This window comes from Cydia fagiglandana, chromosome 9, assembly GCF_963556715.1.
Source record: "Cydia fagiglandana chromosome 9, ilCydFagi1.1, whole genome shotgun sequence".
Taxonomy (NCBI): domain Eukaryota; kingdom Metazoa; phylum Arthropoda; class Insecta; order Lepidoptera; family Tortricidae; genus Cydia; species Cydia fagiglandana.
The window spans coordinates 11,689,693-11,707,525 of record NC_085940.1 but is presented as its reverse complement, the minus strand read 5'-3'; the positions used below and the strand labels follow the sequence as shown (position 1 = coordinate 11,707,525).

The following is a 17,833-nucleotide window of genomic DNA, read 5'->3' as shown; positions in this document are numbered from 1 at the left end:
ATGGTGCAATCAAGACAGGAGGAAATCCTATACTATACTATACTAAATAAGAAATGGTTTAAAGTGTAGAGCTTGCATAATTATGTAAATTTAATATTTTTTTTTCATGATGAAAAAATGGTAAGAGTAAGTAGGTACTATGTAAGTCATATTTCTTGATTCTACAAATTGACAAATTAATAAGTTACTCGTATTCTGAAATAAAACAATCACTATTTTGTTTTTGTTGTTTTAAGACTTCGACTGTGGTAAGTGTATGTATTGGTCATTTTTAAAAGTAAAATAAACACAGAGTAGACAAACACAAGACACAACAGTCTAGTAGAGACTTAAAATTACCTACTAAATTATTTTCTTTACTAACGAAAAACATCAAAAGTCTTAGATTGACACCACAAAAAAAGCAAAGAATATACAATTCTTGGTGAGCTTTAAAAGGGTAATTCTAAAGTGACGTTGATAAATGGTGCTTCAAGGAGACTAAAACTTCAACTATTGATTACTTACTATCGATGCAAACTTGTAATCGAGGGGATTACAGTTGTGAAATTATGTAAATTTGGCCCTACCAGTGACCCTTTGGGTATTCCTACACTACAAACTTATCTTTAACACGTCTAAAACCTTATATCAATAACTGTTAGGTTTATTTTTGCAAGATTGGTGGTAGATATTAGTTCTCTTTCTGTATATAGGTATTCTGTAGGTAGGTATTAATATCCCGATCGTTTGACACTTAAACATTGTTCTAGTATTAAATTTATGGAATATGTAAAAGGTGGTAGGATAATTTTGATGCCTAGGTATCTACGGTGTATCAAGTTTTAATCTAATTTTAGGTTACTTTTTATTGTAAGTTTAGTGTTTTGATTAAAATAATTAGTTTTATTAGTGCTATTTTTATTACTTTATGCGTCCATTGTAAAACAGTCCTATGGAGCCCATGAGTCATAAATTTTATTATCATGGATTGGTAAAAAGTAACAAATATAAACTATTTTTGAAATAATGTACTATTATATTTGGCAGCGTACCTTTGCCATTACGTACATTTTTAACTCACCAAGTCACCACGTTCATATTTCTGTCTGTTTAGAGTCCGTCTAAATTAACTATACACCGACGTGAACAAAACCAGGCGTGGCTCACTCCGCGATTTCGTCGCTTTGCTTCAGGTAGCTAAAAGTACATTTGTTCCACACCAATTTTGGTGGCTAGCCATAAGCCGCGCGTGGCGCTGTTGCCACCTAGCGGCCATACCTGTCCTGATCGTATCAGACGCATTTTGTTAGAGAGTGAGTCTTCTGTAGGTACCTAGTACTATTATTTATTCTGTGACAAAACAAAGTAAATGGATGTCATTATAAATATCACACTTTGTCATTGCAAATGCAATGCAGAGTTTGCTTGGTCCGACTTTAAATACATACCTAATTAAAATAAATTCAATAAACATTATAACTCATACTCGTATCATACCTACATTGCTCAGCAAAATAACAACTATTTAGCACATAATTACAGGCACGTATTTGTAAAGGTTATAAAGTGGGCGATTGGGCATATTATATTCGCAATTGTTAAAATCATGCATACATTGTGTAAATAATTTCGACATGCTTAGTCAAAATGATTAATTAATGAACCAACGTACTCCAATAGCACTGGTTGATTTAAACGTAATAAATTGCATAATTTCACAAGCGTGACCAACAACCCTCTTTAGCTTTTTGAATGATCCACCCTCAATCCCCCTGAATAATGATGCTTGGCCACGCGACCATTACTGATAAAAAAATCTCGTCATCGCGGGTAACGACTCCCCAACATTTATACACGGTGTACACCCGACGGCGCGCTCTAAAACGGACGGAAGCGTATACTTACATTTTATTCATTTTCTATTTAATTTCACCTATTTCCCGCACCGCACCGACTGTCCATATTCTATTATCGTAATAAATGTGCATGAAGTGAGTAGTGTGCTATCTTAAGTACTAGATAATATTACTTACCTATACATATTATGCATGCGCACATAGTTGTTATATAACATGGAGAAGAAAACTAGTCATAGAAACTCTGATCACAGTAACCGCTTCGTTGTAGTGAAGTTTAAAAATGCTGAAGTTTTTTTATTAATAATCTATTCTTCATGTAAATTTCTGTTACTACATTCTTCATGTAAACTACTTAACTACAAGGTTAGGAACTATTAAGTTTCGTAGTTTCTGTGGAACATTTATAACTAACTAAAAACCTATTTTATACTTTCGCAAAATTTCAGGGTAGAAATTCCTTACACAAACTCGTTTATCATATCCAAATAATTCTTGGGTCATGCTTTTAATATTTACCTCAAAGAATGCGCTCCGACAAGTGTAGATCGCACTTTAGCCACAGCTCAGCGCTTAGCACAAAGAGGATTAAATAAAACACAAATTTCATACCTTTTTAATAAAAAAGTAATACAAAATTGTACACCTTTACACAGATATGTAACAAGTATTTTCAATTACGAAAAAGCGTTTATCGCCATCGCTCGTTGTTTGAAACTTTACCGGAATATATAGCTAGAATATTTATGAAAAGTGTAGTAAAGAGCCACTAGAGAGTAATTTTTATTCCATGTTTTCACGATAAACACCTTTAAAAGTAACTTTGATTTTGATTAAATTATAAACATATTGGATAGATAATTCGATAGCGTTATTGCTATTAGGGAGCAGCATTCAAATTCAGCTCATTTAGCACACTAACATTTAAGCGCAAGCGAGATATGTACGTATACTAAAAATAAATAATAAATAGGTAGGTACCTATAGGATAAAGGGATGCGTTACAGTAGGTACTGTAGGTGTAAGCAGGCGTTAGGAAACGTTTACTAGTACTGACTTTGCCTTTTGTTGCGGCAGTGTCAGCTGCAGTCAAAGTTTAAGTTTACAATACTTAATCGTACAAAGTAAATTTTAAAGCGCTTAGCCAGTCGAGGCAGAAGCTACTTACACAGCGGTTATCTAAGTTAAGTCCCGGGACTAGAAATCTAGGGTCCGCCCAATTTTTAGGGTTCCGTACCTCAAAAGGAAAAACGGAAACCTTATAAGATCACTTTGTTGTCCGTCCGTCCATCCATCTGTCTGTCCGGAGGTATCGAGTTGAAATATTTCTAATCTAGAACTATGAAGTTTGGCAAGTAACGTCTTACACTAATAAAAAAAATACATACAAATAAAATAAAAAAATCGTTAAATTTGCACGGAACCCTCGGTGGGCAATTCCGACTCGCACTTATCCGGTTTTTAAAGTACATCTACAGTGCAATACGTGAGAGATGTAAAAACAGAAGGAGATGCAATTATTCATGATAAAGCTTAATAATAACAGTACAAATCTGCCGGAAACAAATACGAAACTTTTTTACTACTTACACCGATCCGGTTTTTAGGGTTTCGTACATAACTAAGGAACCCTTATAGTTTCGCCATGTCCGTCTGTACATCCGCGGCTTAGTTAGTTCACTGACCCTTAGGTTAGAAAGCTGAAATATGACATGGACATATATATATATATATATATTTACGGCGAGAAGTTGGTAAAATAAAAGCTATAGATTTGTTTCATTTACAGGGATAAATAAATAAAAATCTAGCTTATTTAATCACGTAAGATATCGTTTATAATAAGTAGATATTTTTCGTATTTAATACGTACCTAATACACAGTCTTTGCTGTGGATAATATGAATAACTGTTTAACTGTTTTTTATTTTTTCCGTAACAATTGATTTGACTATAAGGGTCGGTTGCACCAAACTGTTCGTATCGTTAAAGAGTTCGCTAAATTTTTATGTATGGAAAGTTTCATAGTAAGGCGCCGGGGCGCGCCGGCTGACGTTGATCAGTCTGTCAAATGTGGTTGGTGCAACTGGCCCTAAGTCTAATATGTTTATATAATAAAATAGGTACCTACATTAATCTATGTTTTTATGAGGCTGATACAGATAATACTTTATTTTTATCCGTCGTCGATGATTTGTTCTTTTTAAAGTCCCCCAAAAACCAACATAATATTTCGGACGGTCCATTGTATAAGTTTTTACAATGGAAAACATTGAATGGAGACATCGGAAAATGCAAAAACAATGCAATGCACCCTTTTGTTTTATTTGGGAAACCCGATAAGCTATTAAATGAGGGTGCCAGCCAAACAGTGATAAATTAAAATTCGAAGTTGTGTCATCACAGTTGCTTTAACTTCGTTTATGCATAAGCCGTTGAAGTGACCAAGCGTTTTTGTTTCAATATTTGAAAGAGATTAGTACTAAAATTTCGTTCCCTATTTTAACGATCAGAAATGTTTTAGTTTACGTTACATTTTTTTATCATTTTTTTTTTAATGATCGAAATTATAAAATAATTTTGGAACGATATTGTCAAGTAGGTACTTACATATTAAAATATACCGGTTCTGAGCCCTGGCCGCGTAGCCAAAATGCCAATCGCTTACGCTCCGTAGCGATAGAAACGCAACTGTCACTGTCACACTAATATGGAAGAGTGATAGAGAGACATAATGCTTTTCGTTGTCGAAGCGATAGCGACTGTAACCTTGGCTAGGCCGGCAGTATTTCTTAAACTTTACACGTGTTCTAATAGCTTTGGTATTCGTTTACTTGTGTAATATACAATTATACATACACGACCGTTTATTAATTCATTGATTCATTTCATTGGCCTATTCAGATTCAGGTACTGACATCTTACGTAAATTTTATCAAAAGATATCGTGGTCACATCAGTTGAGCAAGTTTAATAGTTTTACAATTTAGTATACCTAACGCTTAGGTACCTGTGCGGAAACACAACTGAGCGTAAGTGTTACCACATGTGCAGAAATGGGCACCTAAATATATAGAGGTGTAGGTAAACATTACAATAATATTAAAGAAAACAGTGTTTGGCCAGCGTAAACCTAATAAGTTCTACTATAATAAGTATTTAATAAAATGTGTGACCAGAATAAAATTGTTTTCTATAATACATGTTTAAGATACCTACCGATTATTTTACATATAAACAAATTTTAATTTAAGTGCTCTCATCATTAGTTTGAGATCTCATAGTATTATCACGATTATTTTATCCGAAATATACTAAGACAGATGAGTCATAAATACTTTATTTCTTCTAAACAGAGAAATTCGTGTAAAAATTGTTTTCGGTACACATGAGATCATCGCTAGAAATTACAATTTCATTTAATGCAATGCAATTTGGTGCAACATTAAAACAATTACCATAAAAAACCTATTATATAATTATAAATTATGACTGTGACAATACATTTACAACGTCCCTAAAAACAGTAAGTCCTAGTCTCATCATCGGCGGTCCTATCATCACGTCGTCAGCCGTAATAATATTGAGAATTCGAAAACCTATTCAAACTTTTTGGACTAACTACTACCTCGTGATCCATTTCTACATCTTCCTTTTCCCTACTTGCTTCTCTACTGAGCCTCCCAGCCGCAACTTCTCTGTACTGCGGAGGGACGTAATCTAAATTACCGTACATGCTGGCGCCGGCACAGGGGTATATGGTTGATAAGGGTCTCATAGCGCGTAACGTCCCTTTACTGCCAGGCACGTCCCTATATAATATCATGTCCGGATGTACGGGGTCATAGAAAGTGCCTGACATGTGCGTGACATCAATGTCATTGTCGATGTCTGAGACAGCATCGTTGAACACGTTGGGTGCTTCGGCTATGAACATATCGCCGTTTTTGGAGTTTCTCGTATGTTTTCTTATAATATAGCAGCGTACTGCGATGAGCAGTACAATAAAGATGATGAATATTAGAACGCTTACGCCAACATAAATTGTGATATTCCGTGTTGACGGTGACCCTGTAAAGAAATACAGTTTTTAATTGTTTGATTTACCTCGCTTTTAGTAATAGTAAGTAAAATAAATAAAATTTATTTTTAAATCAGTTGGTTACATTTACATTGATTTAGTGATTTTAGTGCAACACAGTAGGCTAAGCCTGTCCCGTGACTCCACGTTAGTGCAACGTTTAAAATAGCGATTTTATACCTACCTACCTATAATTACGCCTGATTTAAATAAGATACCTAATTTCTTCAATTTTAATGGAATCGAGATTAGATTGTTTCAATGTTAACAAGTTACTGGATTAAAATTATATTATAGCGGCCTGTTTTTCTGTGAATTAGTCCTCCACCAATTTCCTTCATCATAAAGAGAAAAAACAATTACCAAGTTGCTACAGTTTTTCACAAGAGAAATTTATTGTATTTATTAGTTTCAATGAATTCCAAGTAAAGCAAAATTAGTTCGATTTCTCTGAATAGTAATTCTTATAGAAAAAAATGTCAAAGGAAAATCCTTTATTTAACTTACGGAAATGATGAACATCAGGATGTCGGCGACAGAAATTCTTTGTTAACATTTTTGTACTGAATTTTTGATTTTATTTACACTTACAAAGTATGCGATAATATTATAATATTAAGACAATAGTGGACGATCGCTTCTCCATATAAAGGTAGTCCCCGTTTTCCTCCCTGAGACTCCCTGACATTTTCTATTTTTTTATTATTATAAAGGTTAGACGCGAAACACAAACTAGAGGACAAAAATGAATTGGTTTAACGGCATTCTAAAATCAATTTCGCTATTTCATCTCTCGCGCCCTTTGCGCTTACGGTAAGTAGTCGATAAAATATGCTTTACAGTAGGTACATATGGTGCTACTTTCCCAAACTAGTGTGGAAAAGAGCACTTTCCGTGCGTATGTCGAATGTTTAAAGTTCCATAATTATGTACTGTAAAACGTTGTATACAATACACGTGCGAATAGGTAATTCTATTTCATCTTTACCGCACTTTTATCGTAAATAACTATTTCTTAACTTCCCGATTACCTGTATTGTCTATCGAAGCCACTTCATGTATTGTAGCAACTGGATCAATAGTTGTAGTAGCCGGCGTGCTGATGACCCACGGCGGCTGAACAGCCGGGTTCACCATAGGAGTCGCATTTACCTCATTCCATTTTTCTGAGTTCACTACAAATTTAGCATGTGGAATGTTACATGAAAAATTGAACATAACTTTGAACAATTTTTTTTTAATTGAACAATTGAAAAAAAATAAAAATATTGAACATGCGTTATTCAGAAGAAGCTTATGCAACTATGTATAGGATAACGGATGCAGGAAAGCTAGGATAATTAATAACTAAAGTGATAATAAAAACAACGAGTAAAGAAGGAAATAAAATAATATTTTAAATAATAATATTATAAATAGTTACTTCGTGCCGATACTAAGCACAAAGTTGTTACAAACGTTGACCAGTACGGATATGATCTTGTCCACGTGACAGCGTGATAAAACGGTATTCCTTTCTATCCCGTGGCGTATAAAGTGACATTTATTTTATCACGTGGATAAAGCCATTCATTCATACGCTGCCAGAAAACGTAATCAACATTGACACAAAAACACAGACAATGGTAGCGGCTTTCTATCCCGTGGCGTTAAAAAGTGACATTTACTTTATCACGTGGACAAAGCCATCCATACGCTGCCAGAAAACGTAATCAACATTGACACAAAAACACAGACAATGGTAGCAGCATGGAGACGGAAAGACTTGGACGCAGTGAGGGCTTCGGATCGGTCGTATAACACCGGAATTTCTGAATTTGGTTCAACTGAAATGCAGGCAAAATAAACAACTAAAGAAAACTGAAGTAAGAAAAAATAGCACAGAAAATAGGAGAGAAAATAAATGAAGAAAATACATTATTCACACACACAATTATTTTAAATACAATAAAATAATATAGCTAATGTGATATAAAGCAGTCACGTAGCAGTAGTAGGCATACCTGTATTGTCGTATAACTCGGAAGCTGCTGAGTTCATAACCCCATTCACGGTCTCGTCCGCCTCTCGAGCGGACTCATACTGCTCTGTGAGAACGCCCAGGGGCACTGCAACAACAAATAGGAGGAAGAAATTTTCAATGGGCCTTAAAACTGTCAATGGAAAAGGTGCGGATCCTATGGAAGATTTTGTACCGGGTTCCTCTTTATACACATATACAGGTTAAAATTATTGATATTAGGTTTGATCTGGTATTTAACCAGATAAATATAACCCATCGCATGTTTTTATTAGTGCAATGATTCAACGCAGGGCAGCTTATGGCGAGCTGTTGGGGAGTAGCGACCCCATGTACCCGAATGCTACTGATAGAGTTCTGACACCCGAAAGATGAGGCAGGATCCTCGTCTGGCTTGCCTTAGCCGGCCGTCCAGAGTTCAGAGTGAAGTCGCGAGAGCTGCGTTCTCGACGGTAGGTCTGAAAACCTATGTGGTGAGGTGGCTATATGTTTAAAGTCCAGTGATACGTCTCTACTACCCCCATCCCTCACTCCGTATTGCCCTTGAGCGATCCTAGATGTCACTTTTTGTGAGACCCATCTTGTGGGGGTGAGACACCTTCAACATCCTAGTTCATTTTAGATTCCATTAACTCTCAATAGTCCTTACACCCTGGCGGATGCTGTCTCAGCAAGGGAAGCATCCGCTCGGTATACCCCTTACATTTAATTAGTGTCAAATATCCGAAACACCACTGTCCGTGGTGGATAAAACACAAATATATTAATCCATGAAATTTAAATGTATCTGACCCTTAGTTACTTATTAATTATTTTGTGTATTATTTAGTTATTAATGCAAAAATAATTAATTTGACGTTACATGTGTATTAGCCACGATTCTAGGAAGTAAATTATATGATTATTTTAAATAAAACCAGCCAATAACCTGAATAATAATATTTCTTTAATAACCTTTTTCCACCCAATAATTTGGCTTTATTTTAGAGAATATTCCGCTTCTCACAACGAAGCATACTTAATATTACCTTCAAAAATATTTCTCAGCAAACATATATAAACTTAAACTATCTTAAAAACGGAAAAGAAAAGCAAAACTTGCGCTCGTAAACATCCAGCCATTGTGTACCACGAACTCGAAAGATGCAAACAGAATATGTTACTTACTGAGTTAGTTTCAAAGAAGTTGAACTAGGTACTTGAAAACAACCACGCTTCCTTACCAGTCTTAACACTTTTCATACTAATCCAGAAAATACATACCTACTTGTACCTACAAGGCTACACAGATAGGTCAGTCTCGATACAATTATGTGTCTCTTTTCTTGATATTCCAATACTCGAGTAAATAGGTACTTCAGACACGACGAGTTTACCACGCATTTAATAGTATGAAGAGAAGGTACGTACGTAGTTAGGTATACATATGTAGTTAGGCCAAAATAAGTCTGCAACGATTTTGATAGCACACGCAGTGCAAATGTTATTTTAAATGTCAAACTTCTATGAAATTATGACGCATTATACATGAGAATAATGTTACATCTGGAACCAATTTCTAAACTGTCACTTTTCCGTGCAAGAGAAAAATTCAGTGTTTACACATACGCGTTGAATTTTCCTTTCAATCCCGATGGTTGTCGGTATGACACGTGAACACATAGCGACTTAGCACTGCTGTATTTACGAAGAGTTTTCTAACAGTTTAAGTGTAATACAATCCTCAATTCTCATCCACTATACCGGGTGTGGCCTGTTATACGAGCAAAAAATTTAACTGTAGGCTGTACTCCTCAAACTGACCAACATTTGTTCAGCAACTTTTAAAAATAACTTGTGGTTTGATTAAACACACACAAACATAAAGTTGCCCCTCTCCCAATAACTAAATCTATGTTCGCTAAACGTCAGTTCTCAACACAATCAGCATTTATCTACAACAACCTGAATGATAAGATAAATATTTACCCGATGCAATATTATAAATGTAAATTGGCTGTAACTGAATGGCTGCAGAATCTCGATTACGAGCAAACAGAATCACTCCTATACCGTCCTACATAACATAAATTAATAATTCTACTATAAATATACACTTAACACAGACACTCACTCACTCACTCACTCACTCGCACGCACGCACGCACGCACGCACGCACGCACGCACGCACACACACACACACACACACACACACACACACACACACACACACGCGCGTAAGTTCAGTAATCGTTTTTTTTTATTAATTTAAATTGTTAATTTTATATACCTTTATCACTTTGTTTACTTTAGATTAGACCTTATATTACTAGACGAATTGTTATAGAGGAGCAGGATTTCCTGATACAGGTATTTCTTTACCTAATAGGAAGTCTCTACCTTATTGTCATATTGTGAAAGTTTTTAAGGAAATAAATATATTTTTGATTTTTTTTTTTTGATACTTTAAAGTTTATTCTAAGACGCAATGTATTGCGAATATTGTTATGTTTAAGGCGTGACGAGCAACGTCAATCACAATGATATGGCGTGGCGATGGCGTCCATTGAAGATAATATTTATTTTGTATGAAAAATAGGGAGTCTAAACACTTGATATTTTTTTAAAGTTGTTGAAAAAAAGTGTCACCGTTTGAGGAGTACAGTTTATGTTTTAATTATTTACTCATGTTACAGGCCACACCCTGTATATTATTACCTTCGTAGTTGTCTGTTACACCAAGTTTATTCCAAAACAATTTCGATAAGTTTCTTGTCTTCAATGTAACTAAAATTACCTTCAACAACCTATAGTGTATGCAACATTATTTGCGGTATTTGACGTCTGTCACTCACAACAGCAATACTACGTAAAATGTCTTGCACATCGAAATCACAAAGGAAAGCAACTGCACTGCAAACGTTTACGTTCTACGTCTTATTTTTGTTAATTTTAGGGTTGGCCGGACACCACCGTCATGAATCGGTAGTCGTCTAAGTAAATCGATATGAATTTTTCATTTTTCTTTTAATAAAAATAAGGAAAAGGTGGATAATTAACTGTAAATATGGATATATTTATCGTCACTTAACAGACACCAAATTTGACACAGAAATAACATAAATAAACTTTAAAATAGATCCCCAGTTAGTTTCAATTTTGACAATGGGTGCGACCTACTCGGTCGGTGTATTAAATGCATTTAGCTTGCGGGAAAACCATATAATTCTAGCTTTATTTAAATCACAAATAAAAATTCATTATACGTCACAATTCGATACCTCAGTCTACGTGCCATCCAATCGTAATCGCTTGCTGTGACAATCGATTTGGGTTAGTTACATCTCTATATACGTCAGTCACAATGTGTCAAATAACGCAAATAATATTGCATACAGTATACCTACTTACGTTCGTATATAAAGTGGCTTTAAATGTCACAAGTGACTATAATAACTGTTTTTGGCACACAACTACAATGTATAAAATTGCTTGCCAACGATCAAAAGCGCGACGAAAATCGGAATGATGTCAAGTCCAAGTGTCATTAGAAGTACTTAACTATTGAATTCAAAATTAATTAGTGATCGCGTACATTAGTTTGCTTTTGTAAAAGTATTATACGAATGCACCTTACGTTTTGGTACAATCAAATGGCTTTTAAGCCACTATGGAATCTCCAAAGTCGTGACGTTTTTGAATTTGTTGACGCACTTTTGTAATGAAACGTTGAAATGCGATGGCTTTCTTTTTCTACTCTCTTCAATCATCTTAAACGTAAGCGCCATTCTAGGTTGTGACTTCTGGTATCGTCGCAGTCACGTCATTTTTCGGCTTGTTGAACAATGATGTAATAACTGACTTTAAAATAATATTGATATCAAACTGGTAGTGGAAGTTATTCGCTTTAGAGCTCTTGTACCAGTTGTATTTACAAGTGAAAATTGTACTACTACTATTTTATATATTATTACCGAGATTTATAAGTCATAAACAAATATGCAGTAAAATACGAGTATCAAAAGTCATTGCTGCATTCAGAGTGCTTTAATTATTCATACCTACGCAGATTAAAGCATCGTTCTATATTGAAGTATCAAGAAAGGCTTTTACTGGATTTTATAGCAAAAGAAACTCTTAATAACATGGATGAAAAGCAAGCGACGTGAATAATATTGAAAAACCTTAATCTTTTTTACTGTAATGTAATTACTGTTGGTCTGGAGATTTTTATAGGTAAATATCAAATTCAATTTTAGAAGGTACCTGCTATTAATAAAAGAGTTTCAAGAGTTTTATATACAATAAGTACTACGTAATTATCGAATGTTAAAATGGAGCAAATTAGCTAACAAAAGTCAATAGTATATCAGAAAATCGATCAAAATTGTATAATAGCTATGTTTATCGAACCATTCATCAAGGGTTGAAATAATCATAATGCCGAATTAGTATAACCGACCTATTAGTTAGTTGTTAAAAATATACTTTTGCACTAAGTAACCCTATGGAATGAAGTGCCACGTTCACATGCGATTTCCCATATTTTAGGGATTTGAACAACAAAATTTCTATTATAAAATGGACTACAACCATCCTTTTGAGTAAATAGGTATGTATGTATTTCCTCCTCCTGACTCCTGTAAACGCGTCATGAAAGGCTTCGGTATTCCAGCTAACTGTCGGAGGAACGCGCGGAGATGAGACAGGAGTGGCGTCGTAACCTGCGGGAAGGCATGGTGAGCTCTGGTTGGACCAACTTAGGCAGAAACGATATCGCAGAGCTGCTGGACCACCCCAGGAGTCAAGACACGTCTGTGATCATTGCGGCAAGAAGTGCCGATCGGCCACTGGTCTAGGCGGTAGACTACCTCCTCAAAATACCTTCTTTAGTCGCCGCAACTATCATCTACAAAGATGCTGTGGCCAATGATGATGTATTTCACCAATTTTCGGGAATTAAATATGAATAACAAATAAATTACAAAATGTTCTTACCACAAGCAAATACAACTTTGAGGTACATCCTGCTGGTGCGGTTGCATGGATTCCCGAAGATTGTTCTAGAAGCCAGCACCTCGCACCTCCTCTTCCCGTGGCAACTTTGCATCACTTTGCTGCCTGCTATTAGCGCCTTGCAATCTGTGTCAGAAAACACTTTTTTAGATGTTAAAATATACCCAAGTAGGTACACAAGTTCACAATAAATATACTAAGTCAGTACCTATCTCCATATTGGTAATACATATAGGTACAATGGCGATCCATTGCAACCGCTTATCCGAGTTGTTTACTTTGTCTCTTACGAATGACCTTTAAAAAAAGTAACTAAGTACCTATTTATTTGATAAATGATTAAAATATTAACCTAACATTTTAATCATGTCGCAGAACAGGTTGATTCAGATTATTTATACTTATTTAGTGTTTAATGGTCATTTTGTGCTCCACTTAATGTAATACTCGTAAACATATTAATTTGTGCCTATTTAAGTTTAATTCTAAGGCTTGTAGTGTTTTGTAGCATTGCCTGTAAACATTTTTCAATCTTCTTCTTCCGCGCGTTATCCCGGCATTTCGCCACGGCTCATGAGAACCTGGGGTCCGCTTGACAACTAATCCCATGATTTGACGTAGGCACTAGTTTTTACGAAAGCGACTGCCATCTGACCTTCCAACCCAGAGGGTAAACTAGGCCTTATTGGGATTAGTCCGGTTTCCTCACGATGTTTTCCTTCACCGAAAAGCGACTGGTAAATATCAAATGATATTTCGTACATAAGTTCCGAAAAACTCATTGGTACGAGCCGGGGTTTGAACCCGCGACCTCCCGATTGCAAGTCGCACGCTCTCACCGCTAGGCCACCAGCGCTTCAATGTGTTGTTAAATAAAAATTTTCTATGTCTATGTAAAGTCACATTCACTCCGTGATTCAAATACAGTGGAACCTGGATAATTGCAATCTCAAGGGACCGGCCAATTTTTGTCAATTAACCAGGTTTTTCATTTAAGCAGGTCGTGTCAATTAACGAGGTTCAAAAAATCGTTGTGTCAATTATAGAGGTTTTCATTAATAGAGGTTGCGTTCTGACAAATTTCTTTTATGGAGGTGCAAATAACCATTTTAAGTAGATTTACACGCTTACATTCTATATATTGCTTCCGTCTATACTTGCACTTTTACACTACATTAATTACCACTTTATTTTCGTATCATTTGGGTTTAAAAAATTCCCTTGAATTGTGGAAGAAAGTTTTATTAGAATGTAAAAAGCATGTTTTTTATTGATCAAAACTATTTCACCTACTACCGGCTGTGATAGATACCCAATAAATAAATTAAATTCTGGATGGAGATATAAATAAAATGATCATTGCTATTAAAATATTGTTTCTGCTGTATAAAACTACATTATTTCAATTACAGAGGTAATAAGCAAGACTCGTTTCAATAATAGAGGTAAAAACAAGAGCAAAAATAACGGATTTTTTTTAGCACAGTGTCAATTATAGAGGTCTTAAGTTGCGATGTGGTCAATTATAGAGGCAAAATTACGAAAAGCACTAAAATCTAAATTGCAATTATAGAGGTTCCAAAATTTCAATAATAGAGGCCTTTTGGTCTCAAGGGACCGGGACCGGACTTTTGGTTGCAATTATTGAGGTTTTCCATTTATCCAGGTGCCAATTATCCAGGTTTTACTGTAGATACTTGTCGAAATACGTGGGTATCGGAGACTCATTGAAATAATACTATACGTAATTGACGTAATGAATCAAGAAAAATGGCTGTGTAATATAAAAATGTGCATGTAACGAAATGGAAGTACACATTAAAGGTACATTGAATGAGAACCGGAACAAGTGAGCCAACCATCAATCAGGTGAGGCGAGTCGCGTCGCGCACACCTGACGCGAAACTAATAGCGCTGCTAAATTAAAAAGAACCCTGCGGGCGCACCAAGGTTCCATTTTTATCGCCTATCACTATGCGCGTCCTTTTCGCACTTACATACTTGTTAGAACGTGACAGGCATGGTGACAAGCGATAAAAACACGACCGTTCTACGCCGCCTGGAGTAGGACCAAAATACGGGGTTTCACCACCAAGTATAAGGCGTATAAAGTATATATTTATCTAACAACAAGGATAATAAATTGCCTATTTTGTAAAACATGCCATTCGACTAAAAAAATATGTATAAGGTCACAAGGATAATTAAAATTTGTCTTAGAAAATATAAACTGAATAATTGTCTAGGTTTTTACGTATATTGCTATCCAAGTAGGTATCCATAATATGATTATCATATTAAAGATAATGTGCATCCAGTTAGGAGACTATACAGTGTGGAAAGATAAGTCGGGCCCTGGAGGGAAACTATCTTAAATCCTTAAGCTGGCTCATTTTACTTAAAGGAGACATTCCTTTATTTTTAAAAAGAAACAAAACTGCATATAAAGATTTTTCTATTTTTCTTCAATTTGGCTTGACTAAAAAATCTTGAGTACTAAATATTAGATTTTTTGGATATTATATACGACAGACGAGTGTAAGACGTAATGTTTCTTGGAGAAATGTTATCATTAACATTAACTGTATCGACTAGTAGAATAAAATTGCGAGTGTTTATTTTTTGGAATTTTTTGTCGGTTCGAGTCACGGGCGAGGCAAGCGAGTTTTAGAAAATCTTTGAATGCAGTTTTGCTTCTTTTTAAAAATAAAGGAATGTCTCCTTTAAGTAAAATGAGCAAGCTTAAGGATTTAAGGTAGTTTCCCTCCAGGGCCCAACTTATCTTTCCACACTGTATATGGCTTAATTCTCACCATCTAAAGCGTTAGGGATTAGGTAGTATGAAGATGCGTAACCCTTTTACAGGAATAGTACCATTTATCGACCACATACGCGCCAATAGAATTTCAATTTTAGCATTCTAATTTAAGGTCCAATTAAATTTGACTTTCGGAAAATGTGAGTTGTCTTCAAAAGAATCATCAAAGCTGAAGTAATTGGAGTATATTTGGATTTGTTGATAATTCCTTGTAGATTGGTTCGGCCTGGAAAAGGGTTAAGTAAAATAACATATGTACTAAATAGGATAGTTTTAAAAAGTTCTGAAACAAAAAAGAGAGCATCTTTAAAAAAAAAACCATGACGTAGATTTACATTAAATACTAACATCACTGTATATTCAGTACGAGTAAGTTGAAATCTAATAACTGAAGTAAGTAAAGCAAAGTACAATGTGAATCAAGTTGTTGGATACATGCTATATGCAAAGACAAAGTTTTCTCTCAACAGAACTTAAACAAGTAATATATGGGACGAATTAATATGTCTCGGAGCAGTGAAATGCAGCTTTGCTACTAAAATACGGTCTGAGATATAACTGAGAGGAACATTTAAAGGAGTGTTCAGATCCGAACACGAAGCGTGTCTAGACATGATCAAGATTTACAACAGGGATGTTGATACTAGCAAATATGTTTCTGAAAAACATCGATTGTGATCCATAAAATTGATTAAATCTTTTTCTTCAACCATCAAGATAGGTATTTAATAAGGTTCCGCAGTCGCTTGTCCGTAGCAAAAGGCGGACTTATTAAAACGGTTTTTTTGTAGTATCCAAACGAAGTGTTACTGCACTTACGTCTTTTACTAAGAAAAGGTATATTTATGCAAAACTTGAACATAATAATAATATGTAATTTGTATGTCTATTAATATTATTAATAGTTTTTATTGAAACTAAATAAATTAAGACTTTTCACATTTTTTTTGGACTTCTGGAGCGATTGTGCCAGAATTGGCCCAGACTGTTTCATAGGAAAATATAAAATATGTTAGCAGCTTCCATAGACATTCAGATTTTTAACTTCATATCCGTTCCAAGTAGTGTTAAAAACCTCATTTTTATAATTGTACTATTGACCCACCCTGGCACACACTTAAACTATCCTCAAGAATCACTTTATTGATAGGTGTAAACCCCATTAAAATCAGTTCAGTAGTTTTTGAGTTTATCCCGAACATACATATGCACAAACAGACAGACGCGGCGGGGAGCTTTGTTTTATAAGGTCTATGATAAATCTTACTCTCGTCAGGCATTCCTTTCTGCGAGCATTCCGTGGAAAAGAGGGTGCGTCCAAACTCTGCATCGTACACGGCTATCCGCGAGTATGGGTTGCAGCCCAGGGTCAGGGTCTGGTCCTCGCAGGCCACGATGCTCCGGAACTCATCTGTAAGTAATGATGGCATGAATTGTTGTGTGATATAAATATGTGTACACTCAGATTAGGCGTCGCTACTGATGCGGTTTGATAAGAAGGAAAGAATGCTGTCCATTGTAGTCAGTTCTTTTTAAGGTAGGTATATTTATGTTTCCATTTTTAAGTTTCAAGTTTATATAATGACTCGTTCCTGACTAGCCAAACTGTCATTACTCATGTCACTACATAGTTTCGCGCTTCGGGTAGCCATCAAATGTTAAGGAGTTCCCTTAATTCCTCATGGTACACACCATCAAAACTGAACGTAAATCCTAACTTGCTTAAAAAACCTTACTTGCTTAACAATCATTATAACGAAAAGGACAAGCAGCCAAACGTAAATTTGCGTCGTTAAAGAAGCCATTCTGGACATCATAAGCAGTTCCGATTCATCATATGGCATTCCTTTGAATGAAATGAAAATCGAATTATGAATGCCAATGAGATTGGAGGAGTTCCCTCAATTTTACATGAAATCCATCATCAGAACTGCTGGTTTGAGAACAAAATGATTTTCCAAATCGGTTCAAAATTAACAGAGTTCTGAAGACACATGCAAAAAACAGTCGAATTGAACTAACTCCCTCCTTTACTAACTTCCTCCTTTTTTGAACTTGGTTTAATAATCTTTACATACGT

General features: G+C 35.3%; 1 protein-coding gene across 1 annotated transcript in view; it reads right to left on the bottom strand.

The window, feature by feature from the left end:
• Positions 1 to 2,442: 2,442 nt before the first annotated feature.
• The window catches only part of LOC134667380 (uncharacterized), a 63,813-nt gene continuing 48,422 nt past the window's right edge, over positions 2,443 to 17,833 (bottom strand). Inside the window, exons 4-8 of the mRNA XM_063524777.1 lie at positions 17,021 to 17,164; positions 12,918 to 13,061; positions 7,923 to 8,027; positions 6,951 to 7,094; positions 2,443 to 5,909 (exon numbers count right to left, since the gene is read on the bottom strand). Of these exons, the coding sequence (XP_063380847.1) occupies positions 5,407 to 5,909; positions 6,951 to 7,094; positions 7,923 to 8,027; positions 12,918 to 13,061; positions 17,021 to 17,164 (1,040 nt within the window). The 3' untranslated portion in view covers positions 2,443 to 5,406. The remainder of the gene's footprint in view (positions 5,910 to 6,950; positions 7,095 to 7,922; positions 8,028 to 12,917; positions 13,062 to 17,020; positions 17,165 to 17,833) is intronic.